Source organism: Scyliorhinus canicula, chromosome 18 (assembly GCF_902713615.1).
Source record: "Scyliorhinus canicula chromosome 18, sScyCan1.1, whole genome shotgun sequence".
NCBI classification, from domain to species: Eukaryota; Metazoa; Chordata; class Chondrichthyes; order Carcharhiniformes; family Scyliorhinidae; genus Scyliorhinus; species Scyliorhinus canicula.
Genome location: NC_052163.1, coordinates 70,234,264 through 70,258,510, shown reverse-complemented (window position 1 = coordinate 70,258,510; position 24,247 = coordinate 70,234,264). Strand labels below are relative to the sequence as shown.

At 50.2% G+C, this 24,247-nt stretch overlaps 1 protein-coding gene across 1 annotated transcript in view; it reads right to left on the bottom strand.

The window, feature by feature from the left end:
- The window catches only part of myo15b (myosin XVB), a 709,406-nt gene that overhangs the window by 291,700 nt on the left and 393,459 nt on the right, over positions 1 to 24,247 (bottom strand). The window contains exon 34 of the mRNA XM_038776546.1: positions 7,925 to 8,012. Within this exon, the coding sequence (XP_038632474.1) occupies positions 7,925 to 8,012 (88 nt within the window). The remainder of the gene's footprint in view (positions 1 to 7,924; positions 8,013 to 24,247) is intronic.

Here is a 24,247-nt window from a genome sequence, read left to right as displayed (position 1 = left end):
TTTTAAACTGGAAACTCCCGGCTTTCCTCTCGCTGTTTTAAACACTGAAACTCCCGGCTCTCCTCTCGCTGTTTTAAACACTGAAACTCCCGGCTCTCCTCTCGCTGTTTTAAACACTGAAACTCCCGGCTCTCCTCTCGCTGTTTTAAACACTGAAACCCCCGCTCTCCTCTCGCTGTTTTAAACACTGAAACTCCCGGCTCTCCTCTCGCTGTTTTAAACTGGAAACTCCCGGCTTTCCTCTCGCTGTTTTAAACACTGAAACTCCCGGCTCTCCTCTCACTGTTTTAAACACTGAAATTCCCGGCTCTCCTCTCGCTGTTTTAAACACTGAAACTCCCGGCTCTCCTCTCGCTGTTTTAAACACTGAAACTCCCGGCTCTCCTCTCGCTGTTTTAAACTGGAAACTCCCGGCTTTCCTCTCGCTGTTTTAAACTGGAAAATCCCGGCTCTCTTCTCGCTGTTTTAAACACTGAAACATTGTTCGAGAGTGAGGGAGTGTATGTTTTCCATTGTCAGAGCCTGAGCGACTGTACGTTATTCCATTATGTGGAGATGACGGCGTTGGACTGGGGTGAACACAGTAAGAAGTCTTACAACACCAGGTTAAAGTCCAACAGGTTTGTTTCAAACACGAGCTTTCAGTTTAAATGATGCCAGTTTAACTAGAGACCTGTGCCTGTCCGAACCAGTTGAATCTCTCAGCACGTGGTGCGAGTCTGTGCTAGACTTGATGAGCTCTTGTGCTTCTGAGAGGCAGCGTCCAGAATGAGTGGGAAAAGTGATGCCCTCTGCCTGTACAGTGTGTGTATTCCGACTGGTGATTGGGTGCGGTGTTTGTGCATGTTGATTGGTCCTAGTGTATGTCCATCAGTATGTGTCTGCACCATGATATACTGGTGTATATTATGACATACCCCCCGCTTTAAAAAAAATGTTGATGTGAATGTGTGACAATAAATAGTGTGGGTGTGTGAAGAATGTGCCTAACTAAGTGTGAGGTGCGAAGACATATGTACAAATCTATATACAGGAAACGATGCTATATATAAGGGAAGGTGCCTGGTGCAGATAATTAATATGCAGCAACTTGAATAAGAACAATGCTATTTACAAACCACTGCAAAACGAGTTTAACAGGGAAGGAAACATCTCAGAGAATCCATAAATTTGCAAAGTTCATAAATTCAGTCTCTGAGGTGGGCGACGAACTCTGGTTGACTGCCTCAAGGGTGGGTCAATAGCCAGCAGGTCAGGAGCTGGGTGGGCTGCAGCACAGTCAAGGGGAGGCAGAGTGACCGGAAGCTCTGCACAGTCCATGGCAGGGTCAGCAGAGGAACTGTTTGGAGGATCCCGTGACGACTGTGGAACAAGGCGAAGGGCACGCCGATTGCGGCGCCAAATGAATCCGTCCGGTAACCGGACCAGGAAAGAACGGAGGGCCACCTGCCTGAGAACAACAGCAGGCGCAGACCAGCCACCATCCGGTAGATGAATGCGAACCGTGTCGTTTGGCTGGATGTCGGGGTGATCAGCAGCACGTGAGTCAATCTGTATCCTGTGGAGCACGGGAACATGATCAAGATTCGGGGTGTGAATCGATGGCACCGTCGTCCTGAAGGTGCAGTTCATCAGGAACTGTGCAGGCGACAGCCCAGTGGAGAGCGGGGCGGAGCGATAGGCTAACAAAGCAAGATGGAAGTCAGAGCCGGCATCGGCAGCCTTGCAGAGCAGCCTCTTGACTATAGGAACCCCCTTTTCCGCCTTGCCATTGGACTGAGGGTACAGGGGACTGGAAGTGATGTGTGCGAAGTTGTACTGCCGGGCGAAGCTGGCCCATTCCTGGCTTGTGAAACAGGGGCCATTGTCCGACATCACTGTGAGCGGGGTGCCATGCCGGGCAAACGTCTCTTTGCACGCCTGAATGACAGCAGAAGAGGTGAGGTCGTGCAACCTGATGTCCTCCGGGTAGTTAGAGAAGTAATCAATGATTAGGACGTAGTCCCTGCCCAATGCGTGGAACAGGTCAATGCCCACCTTGGCCCAGGGCGATGTGACCAACTCATGGGGCATCAGGGTCTCCCGTGGTTGGACGGGTTGAAAACGCTGGCAGGTGGGGCAGTTGAGTACCGCATTGGTAATGTCGTCGTTAATGTCCGGCCAATAGACAGCTTCCCTGGCCCTGCGGCGACATTTTTCAACTCCTAGATGGCCTTAATGCAGTTGCTCTAGGACCAGCTGGCGCATGCTGTGCGGGATCACGATGCGGTCTAACTTTAGGAGAACCCCGTCAACAACCGCCAGATCGTCACAAACATTGTAAAATTGTGGGCATTGGTCCTTGAGCCACCCATCTGTCATTAAATGCATGACACGCTGCAGAAGGGGGTCAGCCGCCGTCTCGCGGCAAATTTGTACCAGGAGTGCATCCGATGCTGGCAAGTGGGAAGCTGCGAACTGAACTTGAGCGTCGACTTGGCAAACGAACCCTTTGTGATCGCATGGAGTGGTGACCGAACTGGAGAGGGTGTCGGCAACGACAAGGTCTTTGCCAGGGGTATAAACGAGTTGGATGTCATACCTCCGTAGTTTGAGTAGGATGCGTTGGAGGCGAGGCGTCATATCATTCAAGTCCTTTTGTATTATGTTGACGAGCGGATGATGTTCGATTTCAACAGTGAACTGCGGAAGTCCATATACATAGTCGTGGAACTTCACAACACCGGTTAGAAGGCCAAGGCACTCCTTCTAAATTTGTGCGTAGCGCTGTTCCGTGGGGGTCATTGCCCCTGACGCATACGCAACGGGGGCCCAAGACGAGGTCTCATCACGTTGCAGAAGCACAGCTCCAATCCCAGACTGACTGGCATCCGTAGAGATTTTAGTCTCTTTGTTCGGGTTGCAAAAAGCCAGCACTGGGGCCGTGGAAAGCTTGGCCTTCAGTTCCCTCCACTCGAGCTCGTGGGCAGGGAGCCACTGGAAGTCCGTTGTTTTACGAACCAGGTTTCTGAGGACCGTGGTGTGCGAGGCGAGATTCGGAATAAACTTCCCGAGGAAATTCACCATGCCCAGGAACCGGAGGACCGCTTTCTTGTCCTCGGGCGTTTTCATGGACGTGATCGCCGCAATCTTGTCCTCATCCGGACACACCCCTAAATGGGAAATGTGATCACCCAGGAACTTAATGGGTGACTGGCCGAAGGAGCATTTGGCCTTATTGAGGCGGAGGCCATGTTCGTGAATGCGCTTGAAGATGCGCTTGCGGCGGCTGATGTGTTCCTGCGGGGTGGTGGACCAGATTATAATGTCGTCGACGTATACCCGGACGCCGTCGATTCCCTCCATCATCTGTTCCATTATTCTATGGAATACTTCGGACGCTGAGATGATGCCAAATGGCATTCGGTTGTAGCAGTATCTGCCAAAGGGCGTGTTGAATGTACACAGCTTTCTGCTCGGTTCATCCAGCTGGATTTGCCAGAAGCCTTTTGAGGCGTCGAGTTTTGTGAAGAGTTTGGTGTGGGCCATTTCACACGTGAGTTCCTCATGTTTTGGAATCGGGTAGTGCTCCCGCATGATATTCCGATCAAGGTCCTTTGGATCTATGCAGATCCTTAGCTCGCCGGACGGTTTCTTCACACAGACCATGGAACTCACCCAGTCGGTCGGTTCCGTGACACCGGATATGACCCCTTGGTCCTGGAGGTGTTGCTTGAGGCGGTCCTTAAGGGGCGCTGGAACTCTGCGAGGTGCGTGTACCACAGGCGTGGCGTTGGGCTTGAGTGTAATCTTGTATGTATACGGGAGCATGCCCATGCCCTCAAAGACGTCGTGGTAGTCCTGGATGATGGAGTCGAGTTGCGCCCTGAAGTCGGTGTCAGTAGAGAGGCAGACACGTCGCTGGGACAGAGAGAGTGAACCCTCTGCACTAAGTTGAGCAGCTTGCATGCCTGCGCACCAAGCAAGGAGGCTTTCGAGGCAGCAATGATCTCAAAAGATAGGACAGCTGTGTGAGCACGGTGTGTCACCTCAAGTTGGCAGGATCCACTGGCAGCGATAGCATATCCGTTGTAGTCAGGCAGTTGACATGCAGATAGTAAGATGACAGGCTGGACACAGAGGTTGCGGAGGTCAGACGACGCAATGATATTGGCGGAGGCGCCAGTGTCCAGGCGGAGGGACCGGTTGACCGTAAGGGTGGCACACCACTCATCATCCGGATCGATGCTGTGTATTGGGATGGGTTTGGTGCTGCGCTTAGGAGACATCCTGTTCTTGCTTATGATGCCAACTTGGAAGGGGGCTTGCAGGTCATCGCTGTCAAAGTTGGAAGACAGGTCTGGAACAGGTTCGTTGATTGTAGGCTGAATGGCCCGGACATCCCTGCGAGGCTGGCTGGATCTCCTGAAAGTAGCGGGCTGGGAGGGCCTGTATAAAGCAGCATTGTGGCCAAGTTTGCCACACTGCAGACAGCGTTGGGTCTTCGCGGGACATTGCCGCTTTAAGTGGGCGGAACCACAGTTGCCGCTCGCCGTTGCGTCGGCACGTTCGTTGCACCACCGCGCTTGCGTGGGACGATCCAGCGAGGTGCGCACCTGCGCAGAACGGTCCTCGACATCACCACGTTCGTTGCGTGTCAGCGCGGCAGCATGGCCGCCATCGTCCAGACCCATGCCCTGGAGAGACTTTATAATTTGGACCCGTTCTGCCTCGTGGGGAGCTTGTGTTTCAGCGGCCTGGATGCGGGATTATCGCATGGAGGGGTGTTCATGGAACACGCAGGTCTCTATGGCCGCGGACAGGGTGAGCTGTTTCACTTTAAGTAGCTGCTGGCGAAGGGGCTCGGACTGCACACCAAAAACTATCTGGTCACGTATCATGGAGTCAGAGTTGGACCCGTAGTTGCAGGACTGCGCAAGGACACGGAGGTGGGTGATAAAGGACTGGAAAGGTTCATCCTTACCCTGTATTCGCTGCTGAAATACATATCGCTCGAAGCTCTCGTTTACCTCGACCTCGCAGTGGCTGTCGAACTTTAAAAGGACCGTCTTGAACATTGATTTATCCTCCCCGTCAGCAAAGGTGCGCGAGTTGAAGATGTGGAGGGCATGGTCCCCGGCTGTGGAGAGGAAGAGAGCAATCTTCCGTGCATCCGAGGCAGCTTCCATGTCCCTGGCCTCGAGGTACAGCTGGAAGCGCTGTTTAAATATCTTCCAATTGGAGTCCAGGCTCCCGGCAATGCGGAGGGGCAGCGGCAGGCGAATGCTGTCCATACTGCAGGATGGCTGTAGACTGGTGGAAGGCTGATCACTGGTAGGTAGGTCTCAGAAGTACTAACATCCCTCAACTACTGGTACCATGAAGTGTTGGGCAATGTAGACTTGCAAAGCTAACATATGCCACCAACACTGATGAAGATTCAACTCTATTTTATTAACTACTTATAAAATAATAGACATATGAGAACTGTGGGTTTAAATGATGCCAGTTTAACTAGAGACCTGTGCCTGACCTAACCAGTTGAATCTCTCAGCACGTGGTGTGAGTCTGTAGTAAACTTGATGAGCTCTTGTGCTTCTGAGAGGCAGCATCCAGAAGAGCGGGAAAAGTGATGCTCTCTGTCTTTATAGTGTATGTATTCTAACTGGTGACTGGCTGCGGTGGTTGTGCATGTTGATTGGTCCTAGTGTATGTCCATCAGTGTGTGTGTCTGCACCATGACATACTGGTGTATATTATGACAATTACCATATCTCACAGTTACATCCCTCCCACCCTGTTCTCGCACTCACCTCCCTCCCACCCTCACCTCATGCTTGTCTCCAACCCTTTCCGTACCTCACACTCACCTCCCTCCCACCTCACATCACACTCACTTCCCATTCATCACTTCACGTCACTCCCCACCGCCACCTCGTACTCGCCTCTCTCTACATCCCCTACCTCTCATTCCTTCAACCCCCAACCCCACCTCGTATCCCCCTCACTTCCCAGCCCCCACCATTTACTCCCCTCACTCCTATCCCCCACCTCGTACTCCCCTCACTCTCCATCCCTCACCATACACTTACCACACTCCCCATCCCACCTCGTACTCCCCTCACTCCCCATCCCTATCTCACTTTCTCCTCACTCCCCATCCAGCACCTCACATTCCCCTCACTTCCAATTCTCCACCTGACATTCCCCTCACTCTCTATCAGTCATCTTACACAAACTCACTTATCTCCCCATCCCCTACCTCATACTCCCCTCACTCCCAATCCCCAGTCTCCATCCACACCTCACATTCCCCTCTCTCCCCATCCCACCTCACATTCCCCTCACCTTCCAATCCCATCCCCACCTCACATTCCCCTCACTCCTCATCCACACTTCACATTCCCCACCTCACATTCCCCTCACTCTCTATAACTCACATTACACCCACCCACTTCCCTCCCCATCCCCCACCTCACATTCCCCTCACTCCCTATCCCAATCCCCCACCTCACATTCCACTCACATCCATCCCCACCTCACATTCCCCTCACTCCCCATCCCCATCTCACATTCCCCACTCCCAACCCCGCCTCACATTCCCCTCACTTCCCATCCCCCATCTTACATTCCCCTCACTCCCCCTTCCCCATCCAGCGCCGGCCCTAGGGTTGCTGGCGCCCAGGGCAAGCTGAACTTCAGGGGGGGGGGGGGGTGGGGGCCGAGGCGGGGGGGGGGGGGGGGGGCGGGGCCGAGGCGAGGCGGGGGGGCGGGGCCGAGGCGGGGGGGCGGGGCCGAGGCGGGGGGGGCGAGGCGGGGGGGGCGAGGCGGGGGGGGGCGGGGACGAGGTGTGGGGGGGGACGAGGCGGGGGGGGGGGCCGAGGTGGGGGGGGGGCCGAGGTGGGGGGGGCGAGGCGGGGGGCGGGGCCGAGGCGGGGGGGGGCGAGGCGGGGGGGGGGGCTGAGGCGGGGGGGGGCCGAGGCGGGGGGGGGCCGAGGCGGGGGGGGGGGCCGAGGCGGGGGGAGGGGCCGAGGCGGGGGGCGGGGCCGAGGCGGGGGGGGGCCGAGGCGGGGGGGGGGCCGAGGCGGGGGGGGCGGGCCGAGGTGGGGGGGGGCCGAGGCGGCGGGGCGCGGGCCCGAGGCGGCGGGGCGCGGGGGGGGGCCGAGGCGGCGCGGCGGGGCGGGGGGGGGGCGCGGCGGGGGTGGTGGGCCGAGGCGGCGCGGCGGGGGGGGGGGGGGCCGAGGGGGCGGCGGAGAGGGGCCGAGGCGGCGGAGAGGGGCCGAGGCGAGGGGGGGGCGGGGCCGAGGCAGGGGGGGCGGACGGAGGGGGCCGCCCTGGGGAGGGCATGCGCGGGACCCGAGTCTCTGGCGCCCCCGAACACATGGCGCCCCGGGCGACTGCCCGAGTTGCCGGTACCTTGGGCCGGCCCTGTCCCCATCTCATATTCTCCTCCACCCACATCCCCACCTCACATTCACTTACTCTCCATCCCCATCTCAGATTCTCCTCTCTCCCCATCCCCACCTCATTCCCCTCACTCCCCAACCCAATCCCCACCTCACATTCCCCTCATTCCCGAACCCCATCCCCACCTCACATTCTCCTCTCTCCCCAACCCCACCTCACATTCCCCTCACTCCCCAACCCCTAACTTGTACTAGCTTAACTCCCCAACCCCCAGCTCATACTAGCTTCACTCCCCACCTCACAATCACTTCCTTCCTAATTCCCCACCTCACGCTCACTTCCCTCCAATCACCAACCTCAAACTAGCCTCACTCTCAATCCCCCACCTCCCAGACTACTCCCACCCCAACTCCCATCAGTCATGTTAAATACTGCACATCCTCTAAATATTCCAGTCACTTCCTGCCACTCCTATTAACACAAATAGACACTCTCCTCTACTCCTCACAGAAATAAGAGCAGAGACATGGATACACACCTGTTGTCATATACGCTCCAGCCTGTGATGGACCGATTCCACCGCCTCCTTTCATTCGCCTGTTTAGATCCTGCGACCTCTCCATTTCCTGAAAAGTGTATTGGAAGATTCCCATGAGGACTTGAGAGCTCGGACACTCACTGACACAATCATCATTGTAAACTGCAACCTCACGCTTACCCACCCTGTTCCCACCTCACTCCACACCATCTCAGCCCACTTGCTCACATCAACACCAAATCACATTTAATCCACGTGCTTACACTCACTCCATTCACTCATACATCCTGGTATTTACAATGGGGTAAAGAGCAGTTGTGCCCTCAGGAAATCTGGAAGAACCCATTCTTCCAGATTTCCTGAGGTCACAGTGAATTTAACACCAGCAATGGATGACTACTTCTGAACTTCATTTCTTGGCCAGTTGTGCAGTTAGTGAATGAAGAGGAGATCGGGAGAGTTTGAAAAACATGTTAGGTGAAGGTCACTGGGTTACGGGATAGGGTGAATGTGTAGGCTTAAGTAGGGCGTTCTTTCCAAGGGCCGGTGCAGACTCGATGGGAAGAATAACCTCCTTCTGTACAGTAGAGACGGTAGCATAGTGGTCAGCACAATTACTTCACAGCTCCAGGGTCCCAGGTTCGATTCCTGGCTTGGGTCACTGTCTGTGCGGAGTCTGCACGTTCTCCCCATATGTCTGCGTGGGTTTCCTCCGGGTGCTCCGGTTTCCTCCCACAGTCCAAAGATGTGCAGGTTAGGTGGATTGGCCATGATAAATTGCCCTTAGAGTTGGGTGGGGTTACTGGGTTATGGGGATAGGGTGGAGGGGTGGGCTTGTGTCGGGTGCTCTTTCCAATAGCCGGTGCAGACTCGAAGGGCCGAATGGCCTCCTTCTGCACTGTAAATTCTATGAATTGTGGATCTGGAGGGGCATATCAATGAGATGGCAAGGAGGAATTTGACCTGGAGGGGAGAAATTGTTGGGGCCTGTCAAAGACATTTAGGGTAGGTAGAGAGCAAATTGCCAGCAGAAAATATTAGGAGTGCATCACACTGTGAAGGGGGGGAATCCAATTACTGGGTTTGCTTGGTTAGCCGGGGGTACGCACTCGTGTTCTTCCTCGTCTACAAGCAGTGTTGGAAAGACACTCAAGCTGTTAGATAGAAAATAGGAGCAAGAGGAGGCCATTCAGTCACAGAACATAGAACAGTACAGCACAGGCCCTTCGGCCCTCGATGTTGTGCCGAGCATTGTCTGAAACCAAGATCAAGCTATCCCACTCCCTGTCATACTGGTGTGCTCCATGTGCCTATCCAATAACCGCTTGAAAGTTCCTAAAGTGTCCGACTCCACTATCACAGCAGGCAGTCCATTCCACACCCTAACCACTGTCTGAGTAAAGAATCTACCTCGGATATCCCTCCTATATCTCCCACCCTGAATCTTATAGTTATTATAACAGCTTGTAACAGCTACATCCACCCGAGGAAATAGTCTCTAAACGTCCACTCTATCTATCCCCCTCATCATCTTATAAACCTCTATTAAGTTATCTGTCATCCTCCTCCACTCAAAAGAGAAAAGCCCTAGCTCCATCAACCTTTCCTCATAAGACCTATCCTCCAAACCAGGCAGCATCCTGGTAAATCTCCTTTGCACCCTTTCCAATGCTTCCACATCCCTCCTATAATGAGATGACCAGAACTGCACACAATAGTCCAAATGTGGTCTCACCAGGGTCATATATAGATGTAACATAACCCCGCGGCTCTTAAACTCAAGCCCCCTGTTAATAAACGCTAACACAGTATAAGCCTTCTTCACGACTCTATCCACTTGAGTGGCAACCTTCAGAGATCTTTGGACATGAACCCCAAGATTTCTCTGTTCCTCCACATTCCTCAGAACCCTGCCGTTGACCCTGTAATCCGCATTCAAATTTTTTCCACCAAAATGAATCATCTCGCACTTATCAGGGTTAAACTCCATCTGCCATTTTTCAGCCCAGCTCTGCATCCTATCAATGTCTCTTTGCAGCCTACAACAGCCCTCCACCTCATCCACTACTCCACCAATCTTGGTGTCATCAGCACATTTGCTGACCCACCCTTCAGCCCCCTCCTCCAAGTCATTGATAAAAATCACAAATAGCAGAGGACCCAGCACTGATCCCTGTGGTACACTGCTGGTAACTGGTCTCCAGTCTGAAAATTTTCCATCCACTCCACCCTCTGTCTTCTATGTGATAGCCAGTTACTTATCCAATTGGCCAAATTTCCCTCTATCCCACACCTCCTTACTTTCTTCATGAGCCGACCATGGGGAACCTTATCAAACGCCTTACTAAAATCCATGTATACAACATCAACTGCTCTACCTTCATCTACACACTTAGTTACCTCCTCAAAGAATTCAATCAAATTTGTGAGGCACGAATCCATGTTGACTATCCCGGATTAAGCTGCATCTTTCCAAATGGTCATAAATCCTATCCTTCAGGACCTTTTCCATTAACTTACCGACCACCGAAGTAAGACTAACTGGCCTATAATTACCAGGGTCATTCCTATTCCCTTTCCCTCATATGGCCATTTCCTCCCTGCCTGACAGTGACATACCTATCAAGGACACGCAGTATTTGTTCCTTGAACAAGCTCCACTTTTCATTTGTGCCTGTCCCTGACAGTTTCTGTTCCCATCTTATGCTCCCTAATTCTTGCCTAATCGCATCATAATTACCCCTCCCCCAATTATAAACCTTGCCCTGCCGTATGGCCCTGTCCCTCTCCATTGCAATAGTGAAAGACACCAAATTGTGGTCACTATCTCCAAAGTGCTCTCCCACAAACAAATCTAACACTTTGCCCGGTGAATTACCCAGTACCAAATCCAATGTGGCCCCCCTTCTTGTCGGCCTATCCACATATTGTGTCAGGATACCCTCCTGCACACAATGTACAAAAACTGCCCCATCTAAACTGTTTGACCGAGAGGTTCCAATCAATATTTGGAAAGTTAAAGTCACCTATGACAACTATCCTGAGACCTCCACACCTGTCCATAATCTGTTTTGCAATTTCTTCCTCCATATCTCTAGTACTATTTGGGGGCCTATAGAAAATTCCTAACAATGTGACCGCTCCTTTCCTATTTCTAACTTTGGCCCATATTACCTCAGTAGGCAGATCCCCTTCGAACTGCCTTTCTGCAGCCGTTAAACTATCCTTCATTAACAATGCTACTCCTCCACCACTTTTACCACCTTCCCTACTCTTACTGAAACACCTTTACCCCGGAACTTCCAACAACCATTCCTGTCCCTGCCTCTGTAATGGCCACAACATCGTAGTTCCAAGTACCAATCCACGCTCCAACTTCATCTACCTTATTCCGGATGCTCCTTGCATTGAAGTAGACACACTTCAACCCACCTTTCTGTCTGCCGGTACACTCCTGCGACCTTGATACCCTCCTCAGTACCTCACTACTCTCAACACTGGCTTCTGGATTACAGCTCATTTTCCCATCCCCCTGACAAATTAGTTTAAACCCCTCCGAAGAGCCGTAGCAAATTTCCCTCCCAGGATATTGGTGCCCCTCTGGTTCAGGTGCAAACCGTCCTGTCTGTACAGGTCCCACCTTCCCCAGAATGTGCTCCAATTATCCACGTACCTGAAACCCTCCCTCCTACACCATCCCTGCAGCCACGTGTTTATCTGCACTCTCTCCCTGTTCCTCACCTCACTAGCACGTGGCACCGGCAACAAACCAGAGTCCTTCAAGCCTGCTCCATCATTCAAAGAAACAAAGAAGAGATTCAATAGCATAATCCCGTTTTCCCCAATATCCTCTGATCCCCTTCACCCTAAGTGCTGTATCTAACTGCTTCTTGAAAACACACTGAGTGGGATTTTCTGTCGGCTGACGCGGAAATTGGGAAAGGCAATTGGTTGGAGAGTAGGGTTTGACACCGAAATTACGGCAGACGCCGGGTTCACGCCAAATCGCAGTTCTCCGGTGCCTCGACAGCGGTGACAATGCTTTCCACTCCGTACATACAGCAAACAGCATTTGCATATTATTAGTGGGCCTGACCTGGTATTCTCAGGGGCCTTCGCGATTCCTCACCTCCACTGAGGGGAATTCCCAGCGGTGGGGTTCATTTGTGCTTTTAAAAATCAGGAAAAAGACACAGTAGCTGATAAGAGAGGGAGGACGCAGGACATGGATAGACAAGACCGTGGGCTGCCGGTCCTGAAACTGATCGGCCCGGCGGGGGGATGAAGGGGGCACAGGGGGGGTGGTCCATTCCGCTGGGGTGAACCTCCATGTGACTGGGGCGGTGTCCAGGCACGGACTCCAATTGCCGCAGCCTGCAAGACAGCCACTGACCACACACCTTGGTCCCTGATTCCGCAGAGTGCCACCAGCCGTATGGGTGCTTCGGCATCCTGAAGATGCAGTAGAGGTACCACAGAATAAGACAAAGCCAACACATGTATCAACACAAGTTACTGCAACAACTGTGGTTTTGATTATCATACGTAGCGAATTTATCTTCCAGGTGCATTTACTAAGACCAGAAACTAGTCGAGAAAGATGCAAAAGAAAAAACGAAAACGGGAAAATCTTATGAGGAAAGGCTGATGGACTTGAGGTTGTTTTCGTTAGAGAGAAGAAGGTTAAGAGGTGACCTAATAGAGGCATACAAAATGATCAGAGGGTTAGATAGGGTGGACAGCGAGAGCCTTCTCCCGCGGATGGAGGTGGCTAGCACGAGGGGACATAGCCTTAAATTGAGGGGTAATAGATATAGGACAGAGGTCAGAGGTGGGTTTTTTACGCAAAGAGTGGTGAGGCCGTGGAATGCCCTACCTGCAACAGTAGTGAACTCGCCAACATTGAGGGCATTTAACAGTTTATTGGATAAGCATATGGATGATAAGGGCATAGTGTAGGTTAGATGGCCTTTAGTTTTTTCCATGTCGGTGCAACATTGAGGGCCGAAGGGCCTGTACTGCGCTGTATCGTTCTATGTTCTATGTTCTATTTACAGAGAAACCGGCACCTAAGTGCCAGCTGGCCCATACAGGCATCCGAGGTATGCCTCTGGGTCATGTGGGGCTGATAGCTGGCTATGCTCCCCTAGAGGGAGCTTTTATCTAGCTATGGGGTGGGGGGTCTCTGTCCGGGAGCACCCCCCCAGTGGTCAGCCAATACTGCTGTGCAGCTTTGCCCCCACCGCCTTGGTTGCCTCCTGCCTCTGGGCCTTGTTGGGGGGTTGGGAGAGGGAAGGTATCCGCTGGCTGTGCTCTCTGCTATGGTTGTTTTTCGCTATTACTCCTTGTCCCTTCTAGTTCCCTCCTTCTTCCTGCCCTGCGTTTCCTGTGACATCTTCCCCACCACCCCACCCTCCTGTCCTCCCCTTTCTGCTCTCCACCCCCTTTCCCCTCCTTATTTCATGCTCTGCTCTGTTCCCCCCCCCTCCCTACTTTATTGGCTGCTGGCTACGAACAGGTCTTGGGACAAGTTGGTGAATAGCCTCCACTTGCTGTGGAAGCCTTCCTCCGATCCTCTAATGGTGTCTTATTGTTTCTAGCTTGAGAATTTCCGACAGCCAGTCTGCAGCCTTGGGTGGTTCTGCCGATAGCCATCCAAGCAGGAGTCTTCGGCGGGCAATCAGGGAGGCAATGGCTGGGGCATCCACCCTCTCCCCATGAAGAGCTCTGGATGTTCTGATACCCCGAAGGCCGCCATTAGTGGATAAGGCTCTGCCCTCATCCCCAGAACGCTGGACATGGCCTCAGAGAAGGATGTTCTAGTCTGGGGCAAGACTAGAACATGTGGATGTGGTTGGCCGGGCCATCCTGGCACCTTTTCATATTTGTCCTCCACCTTTGGGAAAAACCCATTCATTCTTGTCCAGGTTAGGTGTGCCCTCTGCACCATCTTTAGTTGACTTAGGCTGAGCCCTGCGCACGTAGAGGTGAGGTTTGATCTGTGCATTGCTTAGCTCCAGAGTCCGCCCTCTAACTCCCATAAGACCATAAGACATAGGAGCAGAATTAGGCCACTTGGCCCATCGAGTGGTAGGCCACTTTGGACTGAGATGAGGAGAAATCTCTTCACTCAGAGGGTGGTGAACCTATCAAGAACCTATCTATCTCTGCCTCAAAGATACTCAGTGAATTGGCCTCCATAGCCTTCTGCGGCAAAGAGTTCCACAGATTCACCACCCTCTGGCTGAAAAAATTCCTCCTCACCTCTGTTTGAAAGGATCGTCCCTTTAATCTGAGATGGTGTCCTCTGATTCTAGTTTTTCCTATAAGTGGAAACATCTTCTCCACGTCCACTCTATCCAGGCCTCGCAGTATCTTGTACTTTTCAATAAGATCTCCTCTCATCCTTCTAAACTCCAACGAGTACAGACCCAAAGTCCTCAAGTGTTCCTCATACGACAAGTTCTTCATTCCAGGGATCATTCTTGTGAACCTCCTCTGGACCCTTTCCAAGGCCAGCACATTCTTCCTTAGATATAGGGCCCAAAACTGCTCACAATACTCCAAATGGGGTCTGACCAGAGCCTTATACAGCCTCAGAAGTACATCCATGGTCTTGTATTCTTGACATTAATGCTAACATTGCATTTGTCTTTCAACTGCCGACTGAACCTGCACATCAACCTTAAGAGAAACTTGAACAAGGACTCCCAAGTCCATTTGTGCTTCTGCTTTCCGAAGCATTTCTCCATTTAGAAAAGCGTCTATGCCTAGATTCCTCCTTCCAAAGTGCATAACCTCACACTTTTCCACATTGTATTTCATTTGCTACTTCATTGCCCACTCTCCTAGCTTGTCCAAGTCCTTCTGCAGCCCCCTTGCTTCCTCAATACTACCTGTCCCTCTACAGATCTTTGTATCATCGGCAAACTTAGCAACAGTGCCTTCAGTTCCTTCTTCCAGATCATTAATGTACATCATGAAAAGTTGTGGTCCCAGCACAGACCCCTGAGGCACACCACTAGTCACCGGCTGCCATCCTGAAAAAGACCCTTTATCCCCACTCTTTGCCTTCTGCCAGTCAGCCAATCCTCTATCCATGCCAGGATCTTAGCCTTAACACCATGGGCTTTTAAGTTATTTAACAGTCTCCTATGCGGCACCTTCTGGAAATCCAAATAAATCACGTCCAGTGATTGTCCTTTGTCTAACTTCCTTGTTACCTCCTCAAAGAACTCTAACAGATTTGTCAGACACGGCCTCCCTTTGACAAAGCCGTGCTGACTCAGTCCTGTTTTACCATGAACTTCCAAGTGCTTTGCGATCTCATCTTTAATAACAGACTCTAAAATCTGACCAATGACCGAAGTCAGGCTAACCGGCCTACAGTTTCCCGTCTTCTGCCTCCCTCCCTTCTTAAACAGTGGTGTTACATTAGCCACTTTCGAGTCCTCTGGGACCCTTGGAAGGTAGTAAAACAGGGACAGAAACAAAAGGAAGTAAGGGGAAAAGTGCAAGGCAGAGAAGACATAGTCAGAAATCCATAAGGGCGACAGTACAAGGTACAGTGACTGAGGGGAGCACAGTGAATAGGCCCAGTAATAACAAAAGGAATAAAACTGGAGATGTTAAGATTCAAAACAGAGGTAAAAAAACCAACATAAGTGTACTTTACCTGAATGCTCGTAGTATTCGGAATAAAGTAAATGAGTTGGTGGCACAAATCATCGTAAATGACTATGATTTAGTGGCCATTACTGAAACATGGTTAAAGGATGGTCACGACTGGGAGTTAAATATCCGAGGGTATCAAACTATTCGGAAGGACAGAGTGGATGGTAAGGTGGTGTTGCTCTGTTATTTAAGGATGACATCCGGGCAATAGTAAGGGATGACATCGGTGCTATGGAGGATAAGGTTGAATCCATTTGGGTGGAAATCAGGAATAGTAAGGCGAAAAAGTCACTGATAGGAGTAGTCTATCGGCCACCAAATAGTAACGAGATGGTGGGGCAGGCAATAAACAAAGAAATAACTGATGCATGTAGAAATGGTACAGCAGTTATCATGGGGGATTTTAATCTACATGTCGATTGGTTTAACCAGGTCGGTCAAGGCAACCGTGAGGAGGAGTTTATAGAATGTATCCGCGATAGTTTCCTAGAACAGTATGTAATGGAACCTACGAGGGAACAAGCGGTCCTAGATCTTGTCCTGTGTAATGAGACAGGATTGATTCATGATCTCATAGTTAGGGATCCTCTCGGAAGGAGCGATCACAATATGGTGGAATTTAAAATACAGATGGAGGGTGAGAAAGTAAAATCAAATACTAGTGTTTTGTGTTTAAACAAAGGAGATTACAAGGGGATGAGAGAAGAACTAGCTAAGATAGACTGGGAGCTAAGACTTTATGGTGGAACAGTTGAGGAACAGTGGAGAACCTTCCAAGCGATTTTTCACAGTGCTCAGCAAAGGTTTATACCAACGAAAAGGAAGGACGGAAGAAAGAGGGAAAATCGACCGTGGATATCTAAGGAAATAAGGGAGAGTATCAAATTGAAGGAAAAATCATATAAAGTGGCAAAGATTGCTGGGAGATTAGAGGACTGGGAAATCTTTAGGGGGCAACAGAAAGCTACTAAAAAAGCTATAAAGAAGAGTAAGATAGAATATGAGAGTAAACTTGCTCAGAATATAAAAACAGACAGTAAAAGTTTTTACAAATATATAAGACAAAAAAGAGTGGCTAAGGTAAATATTGGTCCTTTAGAGGATGAGAAGGGAGTTTTAATAATGGGAAATGAGGAAATGGCTGAGGAACTGAACAGGTTTTTTGGGTCGGTCTTCACAGTGGAAGACACAAATAACATGCCAGCGACTGATAGAAATGAGGCTATGACAGGTGAGGACCTTGAGAGGATTGTTATCACTAAGGAGGGAGTGATGGGCAAGCTAATGGGGCTAAAGGTAGACAAGTCTCCTGGCCCTGATGGAATGCATCCCAGAGTGCTAAAAGAGATGGCTAGGGAAATTGCAGATGCACTAGTGATAATTTACCGAAATTCACTAGACTCTGGGGTGGTCCCGGTGGATTGGAAATTAGCAAACGTGACGCCACTGTTTAAAAAAGGAGGTAGGCAGAAAGCAGGAAATTATAGGCCAGTGAGTTTAACTTCGGTAATAGGGAAGATGCTGGAATCTATCATCAAGGAAGAAATTGCGAGGCATCTGGATAGAAATTGTCCCATTGGGCAGACGCAGCATGGGTTCGTAAAAGGCAGGTCGTGCCTAACTAATTTAGTGGAATTTTTTGAGGACATTACCAGTGCAGTAGATAACGGGGAGCCGATGGATGTGGTATATCTGGATTTCCAGAAAGCCTTTGACAAGGTGCCACACAAAAGGTTGCTGCATAAGATAAAGATGCATGGCATTAAGGGTAAAGTAGTAGCATGGATAGAGGATTGGTTAATTAATAGAAAGCAAAGAGTTGGGATAAATGGGTGTTTCTCTGGTTGGCAATCAGTAGCTAGTGGTGTCCCTCAGGGATCCGTGTTGGGCCCACAATTGTTCACAATTTACATTGATGATTTGGAGTTTGGGACCAAGGGCAATGTGTCCAAGTTTGCAGATGACACTAAGATGAGTGGTAAAGCGAAAAGTGCAGAGGATACTGGAAGTCTGCAGAGGGATTTGGATAGGTTAAGTGAATGGGCTCGGGTCTGGCAAATGGAATACAATGTTGACAAATGTGAGGTTATCCATTTTGGTAGGAATAACAGCAAACGGGATTATTATTTAAACGATAAAATATTAAAGCATGCCGCTGTTCAGAGAGACTTGGGTGTGCTAGTGCATGAGTCACAGAAGGTTGGTTTACAAGTGCAACAGGTGATTAAGAAGGCAAATGGAATTTTGTCCTTCATTGCTAGAGGGATGGAGTTTAAGACTAGGGAGGTTATGTTGCAATTGTATAAGGTGTTAGTGCGGCCACACCTGGAGTATTGTGTTCAGTTTTGGTCTCCTTACTTGAGAAAGGACGTACTGGCGCTGGAGGGTGTGCAGAGGAGATTCACTAGGTTAATCCCAGAGCTGAAGGGGTTGGATTATGAGGAGAGGTTGAGTAGACTGGGACTGTACTCGTTGGAATTTAGAAGGATGAGGGGGGATCTTATAGAAACATTTAAAATTATGAAGGGAATAGATAGGATAGATGCGGGCAGGTTGTTTCCACTGGCGGGTGACAGCAGAACTAGGGGGCATAGCCTCAAAATAAGGGGAAGTAGATTTAGAACTGAGTTTAGGAGGAACTTCTTCACCCAAAGGGTTGTGAATATATGGAATTCCTTGCCCAGTGAAGCAGTTGAGGCTCCTTCATTACATGTTTTTAAGGTAAAGATAGATAGTTTTTTGAAGAATAAAGGGATTAAGGGTTATGGTGTTCGGGCCGGAAAGTGGAGCTGAGTCCACAAAAGATCAGCCATGATCTAATTGAATGGCGGAGCAGGCTCGAGGGGCCAGATGGCCTACTCCTGCTCCTAGTTCTTATGTTCTTATGTTCTTCCTGCCTCCAGTGATTCCTGAAAGATCACCACCACAATTTCCTCAGCTATCTCTTTTAGAATCCGGGGGTGTAGTTCATCTGGTCCAGGTGACTTATCCACCTTCAGACCTTTCAGTTTGGTGCCGGAGCGAGGCAACGTCTTGCAAGCTGTACTCAGCATATCCTCTAATTCTATCTTTTACACTCGTTCTATGCTTCTAAAACTTCATTCTAACTCTTTTATAACTGTAACATTATATTCTGCAGTCTCTCCTTCCATCCCTATGTACATAGAACATAGAACATAGAACACTACAGCGCAGTACGGGCCCTTCGGCCCTCGATGTTGCGCCGACCTGTGAAACCATCTGAAGCCTATCTGACTTACACTATTCCATTTTCATCCATATGTCTATCCAGTGACCACTTAAATGCCCTTAAAGTTGGCGAGTCTACTACTATTGCAGGCAGGGCGTTCCACACCCCTACTACTCTCTGAGTAAAGAAACCGCCTCTGACATCTGTCCTATATCTATCACCCCTCAATTTAAAGCTATGTCCCCTCGTGTTGGTCATCACCATCCGAGGAAAAAGACTCTCACTGTCCACCCTATCTAACCCTCTGACTATCTTATATGTCTCTATTAAGTCACCTCTCAGCCTTCTCCTCTCTAACGAAAACAACCTCAACGGTATGCATTGTTTATACAGCATGCAAGAAACAATACTTTTCACTGTATACTAATACATGTGACAACAATAAATCAAATCAAATCAAAATGAAACCTCCTCCTTAGTAATGGTCACTGCACTCACCTCTGTCCCCTGGTTCTCCTGGAGCTCTGGCGACTTCTTGCAACTGTACCGGTGTCTTCCACCGTGAAGCCTGATGCAAAGTAACTATTCAGTTCATCTGCCATTTCTTTGTTTCCTCTTATTACTTCTCCAGCCACATTTTCTAGTGGTCCAATGTCTATTTTTCACTCTCTCTTACCTTTTATATATTGAAAAAAATCTCTTCCTATCTTCCTTTATATTACTAGCTCGCTTGCACTCGTACTTCACCATCTCCCCCCTTATTGCTTTTTTAGTTGTCCTATGCTCGCTTTTAAAGGCTTCCCAATCCTCTGGTTTCCCACTAATCCTCGCCACTTTCTATGCTTTTTCCTTCGCCTTTATGCTGTCCTTGACATCCGTCGTCAGCCCTGCGCTTCGCCCTGCGCACGTCGAGGTGAGGTATGATCTGTGCATTGCTTAGCTCCAGTGCCCTCCCACTATCCCCCTGCTCTTCCTCCCATTTCTCCCTTGTCTCATCCAGAGGTGAGCACATGTCCTCCTCTAGTCATCCGTTCATGTCTGTACAGTTCCTATCTCACCTGCAGTCTCTAGTCTGTCTAATAATAAGTGTCCGGCTATCTGGGCGAATGTCGTTGCATCTTTGTGGAGGAAGATTTTGTTTGATTGTTTTTTAGTTCATTACCTTTCAGGAGCTGGAACTTGTCTATGAGTTCTCCTAGGGTCACTGCCCTGCCTTCCACGTTCATGTCTCCTACTATCCCTTTGTCCTGTCTCCATCTTTTGAAGGAGGTGTCCATTGTCGTGAGGTGAGCTTGTAGTTTTTGCAGATGGGAGACATGGTGCACATCCGGCAGTGTCGCCGTTGGTTCCACATTCTCATCTTGGCTACTACCACTGGGCTTTTTGAGTATCTGGCTGGGGGAGATGGGAGTGCGGTCATGGCCAGTGCCTGGAGGGAAGTCATTCAGCTCACGGTTCCCTGACCCACCGCATACCTTTCTGCAGTGGTAGAACTGGAGGTTCAGGAAGGCCAGGACTCCCACGTTCCTCCTTCACTGTAGGACCTTTTTCTTAATCCTCAGGCTTTGCTCTTGCTCAGGTTAAGATTCTAACTTGAGAAGGCTCCGAATTCTCTTCGGAATTCCATTATTCCTTCCATGCTGGCCAGAGGATTCGAGATGTTGAGGATCAGGTCATCCATGTAGAGTGAGACTCTGTGCTCTCTGTTTCCTCTTTGAATGCCTCACCACCCCTTTGCCGCTCTAAAAACGATCGCCAGTGGCTCAATTGCCAGAGCAAACAGTAGCAGGGATAAAGGGCATCCCTGCCTCATGCCTCTGTGCAGCTGGAAGTGTACAGAACTGGTGGTGTTTGTCTATACTCTTACTATGGGAGCGCTGTACAGTCGTTCACCCATGAGGTGAATCCTGGCCCAAACCCAAACCTTTCCAGGACAGCTATGAGGTACTTGCGTTCGATCCAGTTGAAGGCCTTTTCTGAATCCAGGGAGATGATCACCTGCGATGTTCTCTCCCTGGATGGGTCATGATCACATTCAACAGGGGCCTGATATTCGCTGTTAAGTTTCTGCCCTTGACAAAGCTGTTATGATCTTCCGTGACTATCTCTGGCTCGCCAGAGCATTCGCCAGGATCTTGGCATCAGTATTAAGGAATTATATGGGACTGTATGACCCACACTTGGTTGGGTCTTTGAAATTTTTGGGGATCAATGGTATCGAGGCCTGTGCCAGTGTTGAGGGCAGGGTTCCCCTTGATAGCGAGTCAACGAACATCTCCTGCAGGTGCGGTATCAGTACCGGCACAAATGTTTTGAAGAAATCCATCCGCAATCCATCCTACCCTGGCGACTTCCCCACCTTCATGGAATTGATACTCTCCATGACTTCCCCCAGTTCTAGTGTTGCTTCCAGGCCCCAAATCCTATCCACCCCCATGACCATCATGTCCATTCCATCGAGGAACCGCTTCATCTTTGAGTCCCTCTCCGGGGCTCGGAGGTGTACAGCTCTCAGTAGGAAGTCGCAAAGATCTAATTATCCTCGTCCGGCGCCGTGACTAATTTGCCGTTCCTGTCGTTTACCTGTGTGCTATTTCCATCGTGGCTGCCTGCTTTCTCAGCTGGTGAGCCAGCAGGAAACTGGCCTTGTCTCCATCCTCATAGAAGGTCCCCCGTGTCTGTCGGAGCTGGATCACTGCTTTCCCGGTGGAGAACAAATAAAACTCCATTTGTAATTATTTCTACTCCGCCAGTAGTTCCACGGTTAGGGCCGTGGAGTACCGTTGATCCACCTCCAGAATGGAGTCGACCAACTGTTGCCGAGCTACCCTCTCCCTCCTATCTTTGAGTATGCAATATTCTCCCCCATTATCACTGCCTCCCAGAGTGAGGAGGGTCAGACTTCCCCATTTTTGTCGCCGGTTGGTCGTCGATGGCTTGTGATTTGTCGGCGAAGAGGTATGTGTCCAGCCTCCATGGGGGGACCTTGTGCCCGGCCCGTCTCCAACCTCACATCCACATAGTGTGGAGCATGGTTGGAGATTACTATTGCGGGTGTATTCACTCTTACCACTCCTGGAAGCACCAATTTTCCCACTACAAAGAAACTGATTCTGATATTGACCTTGTAGACCTGGGAGAAGAAGGATAACTGCTATTCCCTTGGGTGTGTGTCCATGGGTCCACTGCCCCAATCAGTTCCCTCGACTTGTTTGACTGTTTCCCCGCTTTAGGGCTAGGTCTGCCTGTCTATGGGTCCTGTGCATAGTTGACGTACAACCACCCCCCCCCCCCCCCCCCCCCCCCCCGCCGTCCAATCCAAAGTTCCTTTCTGTCCTCTCCTCCTCCTTCCTGGGACTTACATTTGTGCGAAAATGAGGCAACTTCAGCCCGTGCAATTGTTCATTAATGTTCATCATTACATTTGCAGTTGCTTCCCCAGCCTGTGATTATGTACAAACTTCTCCGCTTCGCCCGGTGCGGTGAAATAATGCTCCTTTTTCTGGTAGGTCACCCACAGTTTGGCCGGGTACAGCATCCGGAACCAGACCTTGTTATTGAACTGTCTTGGCTCCATGGAATTCGGCTCGATGCTTGGCCAGATCTGCCCCAACGTCCTGGTACACTTGGATCATGTGCCCTTCCCATTTGCAAGGCTGCATGTGTCTTGCGCAGTTCAGGATTCGTTCCTTATTTTGGAACCTGTGGAGCTTGGCAATGATGACCCCCAGAATGACCTGGTGGCCCTGTTCACCTCTGGGGGCTTGGGGAAGCTTTTGGCTCCAACCAGCTTACCCAGCATTTGTGCCACACACTATCCAAAACTATCACAGCAGCAGAAATATGCCCTTAAACCAGCCAAAGGGCCAAAATGATGGTAAGAGCCAGCAATAACCAGGAGAGAAAGATTTCTGCCCACAATTCAGAGATTCTGGCCGCGTTACTGGTTCTCTTGGTTCTCCACCTTCCCCTTGAGCACTCATTGAGTCGCCATCAGCTCAGCCACCTCTGCTTCCAATGAGGCGATCCAGTCACTGTGTCAGTAGCTGCCTTCTCGAGCTCCCGCACCGTCGCCTCCTTGAAGGGAGCCATGGTATCCGTGACCATCATCTTACCATCATCACCATTTCCTTTTTTATGATGTCTCTTTGTTTAAGGAGTTCCTGGGTTCGGAGTTCCATCCATTGACCTACTGGCAGGTTGGCCACCCCGGTGTCCCGGCTTGTTCAGAGATGTCCCCTTCTGCCTCACTTCGCATGTCCGCCGCCTCTATCTTTCTCTCCTGGTTATTGCTGGCTCTTACCATCATTTTGGCCCTTTGGCTGGTTTAAGGGCATATTTCTGCTGCTGTGATAGATTTGGAGAAGGGTGGGGGGGGGGGGGGGGGGGGGTGGAGTGAGGGGGGGGGGGCGTTCAGCTGGCTTTGTGGGCAATTTTCGGTCTAAATGTGCCTAATTCCAAGTTTCCAAGAGGAGAGCCACCTCTCTGCATCTTCTCAACACACTAGATTAGGATTGTTTTCATTGGAAAGACGGAGGTTAGATTAGGATTGTTTTCATTGGAAAGACGGAGGTTAGATTAGGATTGTTTTCATTGGAAAGACGGAGGTTAGATTAGGATTGTTTTCATTGGAAAGACGGAGGTTAGATTAGGATTGTTTTCATTGGAAAGACGGAGGTTAGATTAGGATTGTTTTCATTGGAAAGACGGAGGTTAGATTAGGATTGTTTTCATTGGAAAGACGGAGGTTAGATTAGGATTGTTTTCATTGGAAAGACGGAGGTTAGATTAGGATTGTTTTCATTGGAAAGACGGAGGTTAGATTAGGATTGTTTTCATTGGAAAGATGGAGGTTAGATTAGGATTGTTTACATTGGAAAGACGGAGGTTAGATTAGGATTGTTTTCATTGGAAAGACGGAGGTTAGATTAGGATTGTTTTCATTGGAAAGATGGAGGTTAGATTAGAATTGTTTTCATTGGAAAGACGGAGGTAGATTACATAGAACATAGAACATAGAACAGTACAGCATAGAACAGGCCCTTCGGCCCTCGATGTTGTGCCGAGCAATGATCACCCTACTCAAACCCACGTATCCACCCTATACCCGTAACCCAACAACCCCCCCTTAACCTTACTTTTTAGGACACTATGGGCAATTTAGCATGGCCAATCCACCTAACCCGCACATCTTTGGACTGTGGGAGGAAACCAGAGCACCCGGAGGAAACCCACGCACACACGGGGAGGACGTGCAGACTCCACACAAACAGTGACCCAGCCGGGAATCGAACCTGGGACCCTGGAGCTGTGAAGCATTTATGCTAACCACCATGCTACCGTGCTGCCCTCTCAATGATATTAAATAAGCAAAGTTTGGATTGTTTTCATTGGAAAGACGAAGGTTGAGGGGAGACCTGATTGAGGTCTACAAAATTATGAGAGGTATGGACAGGGTG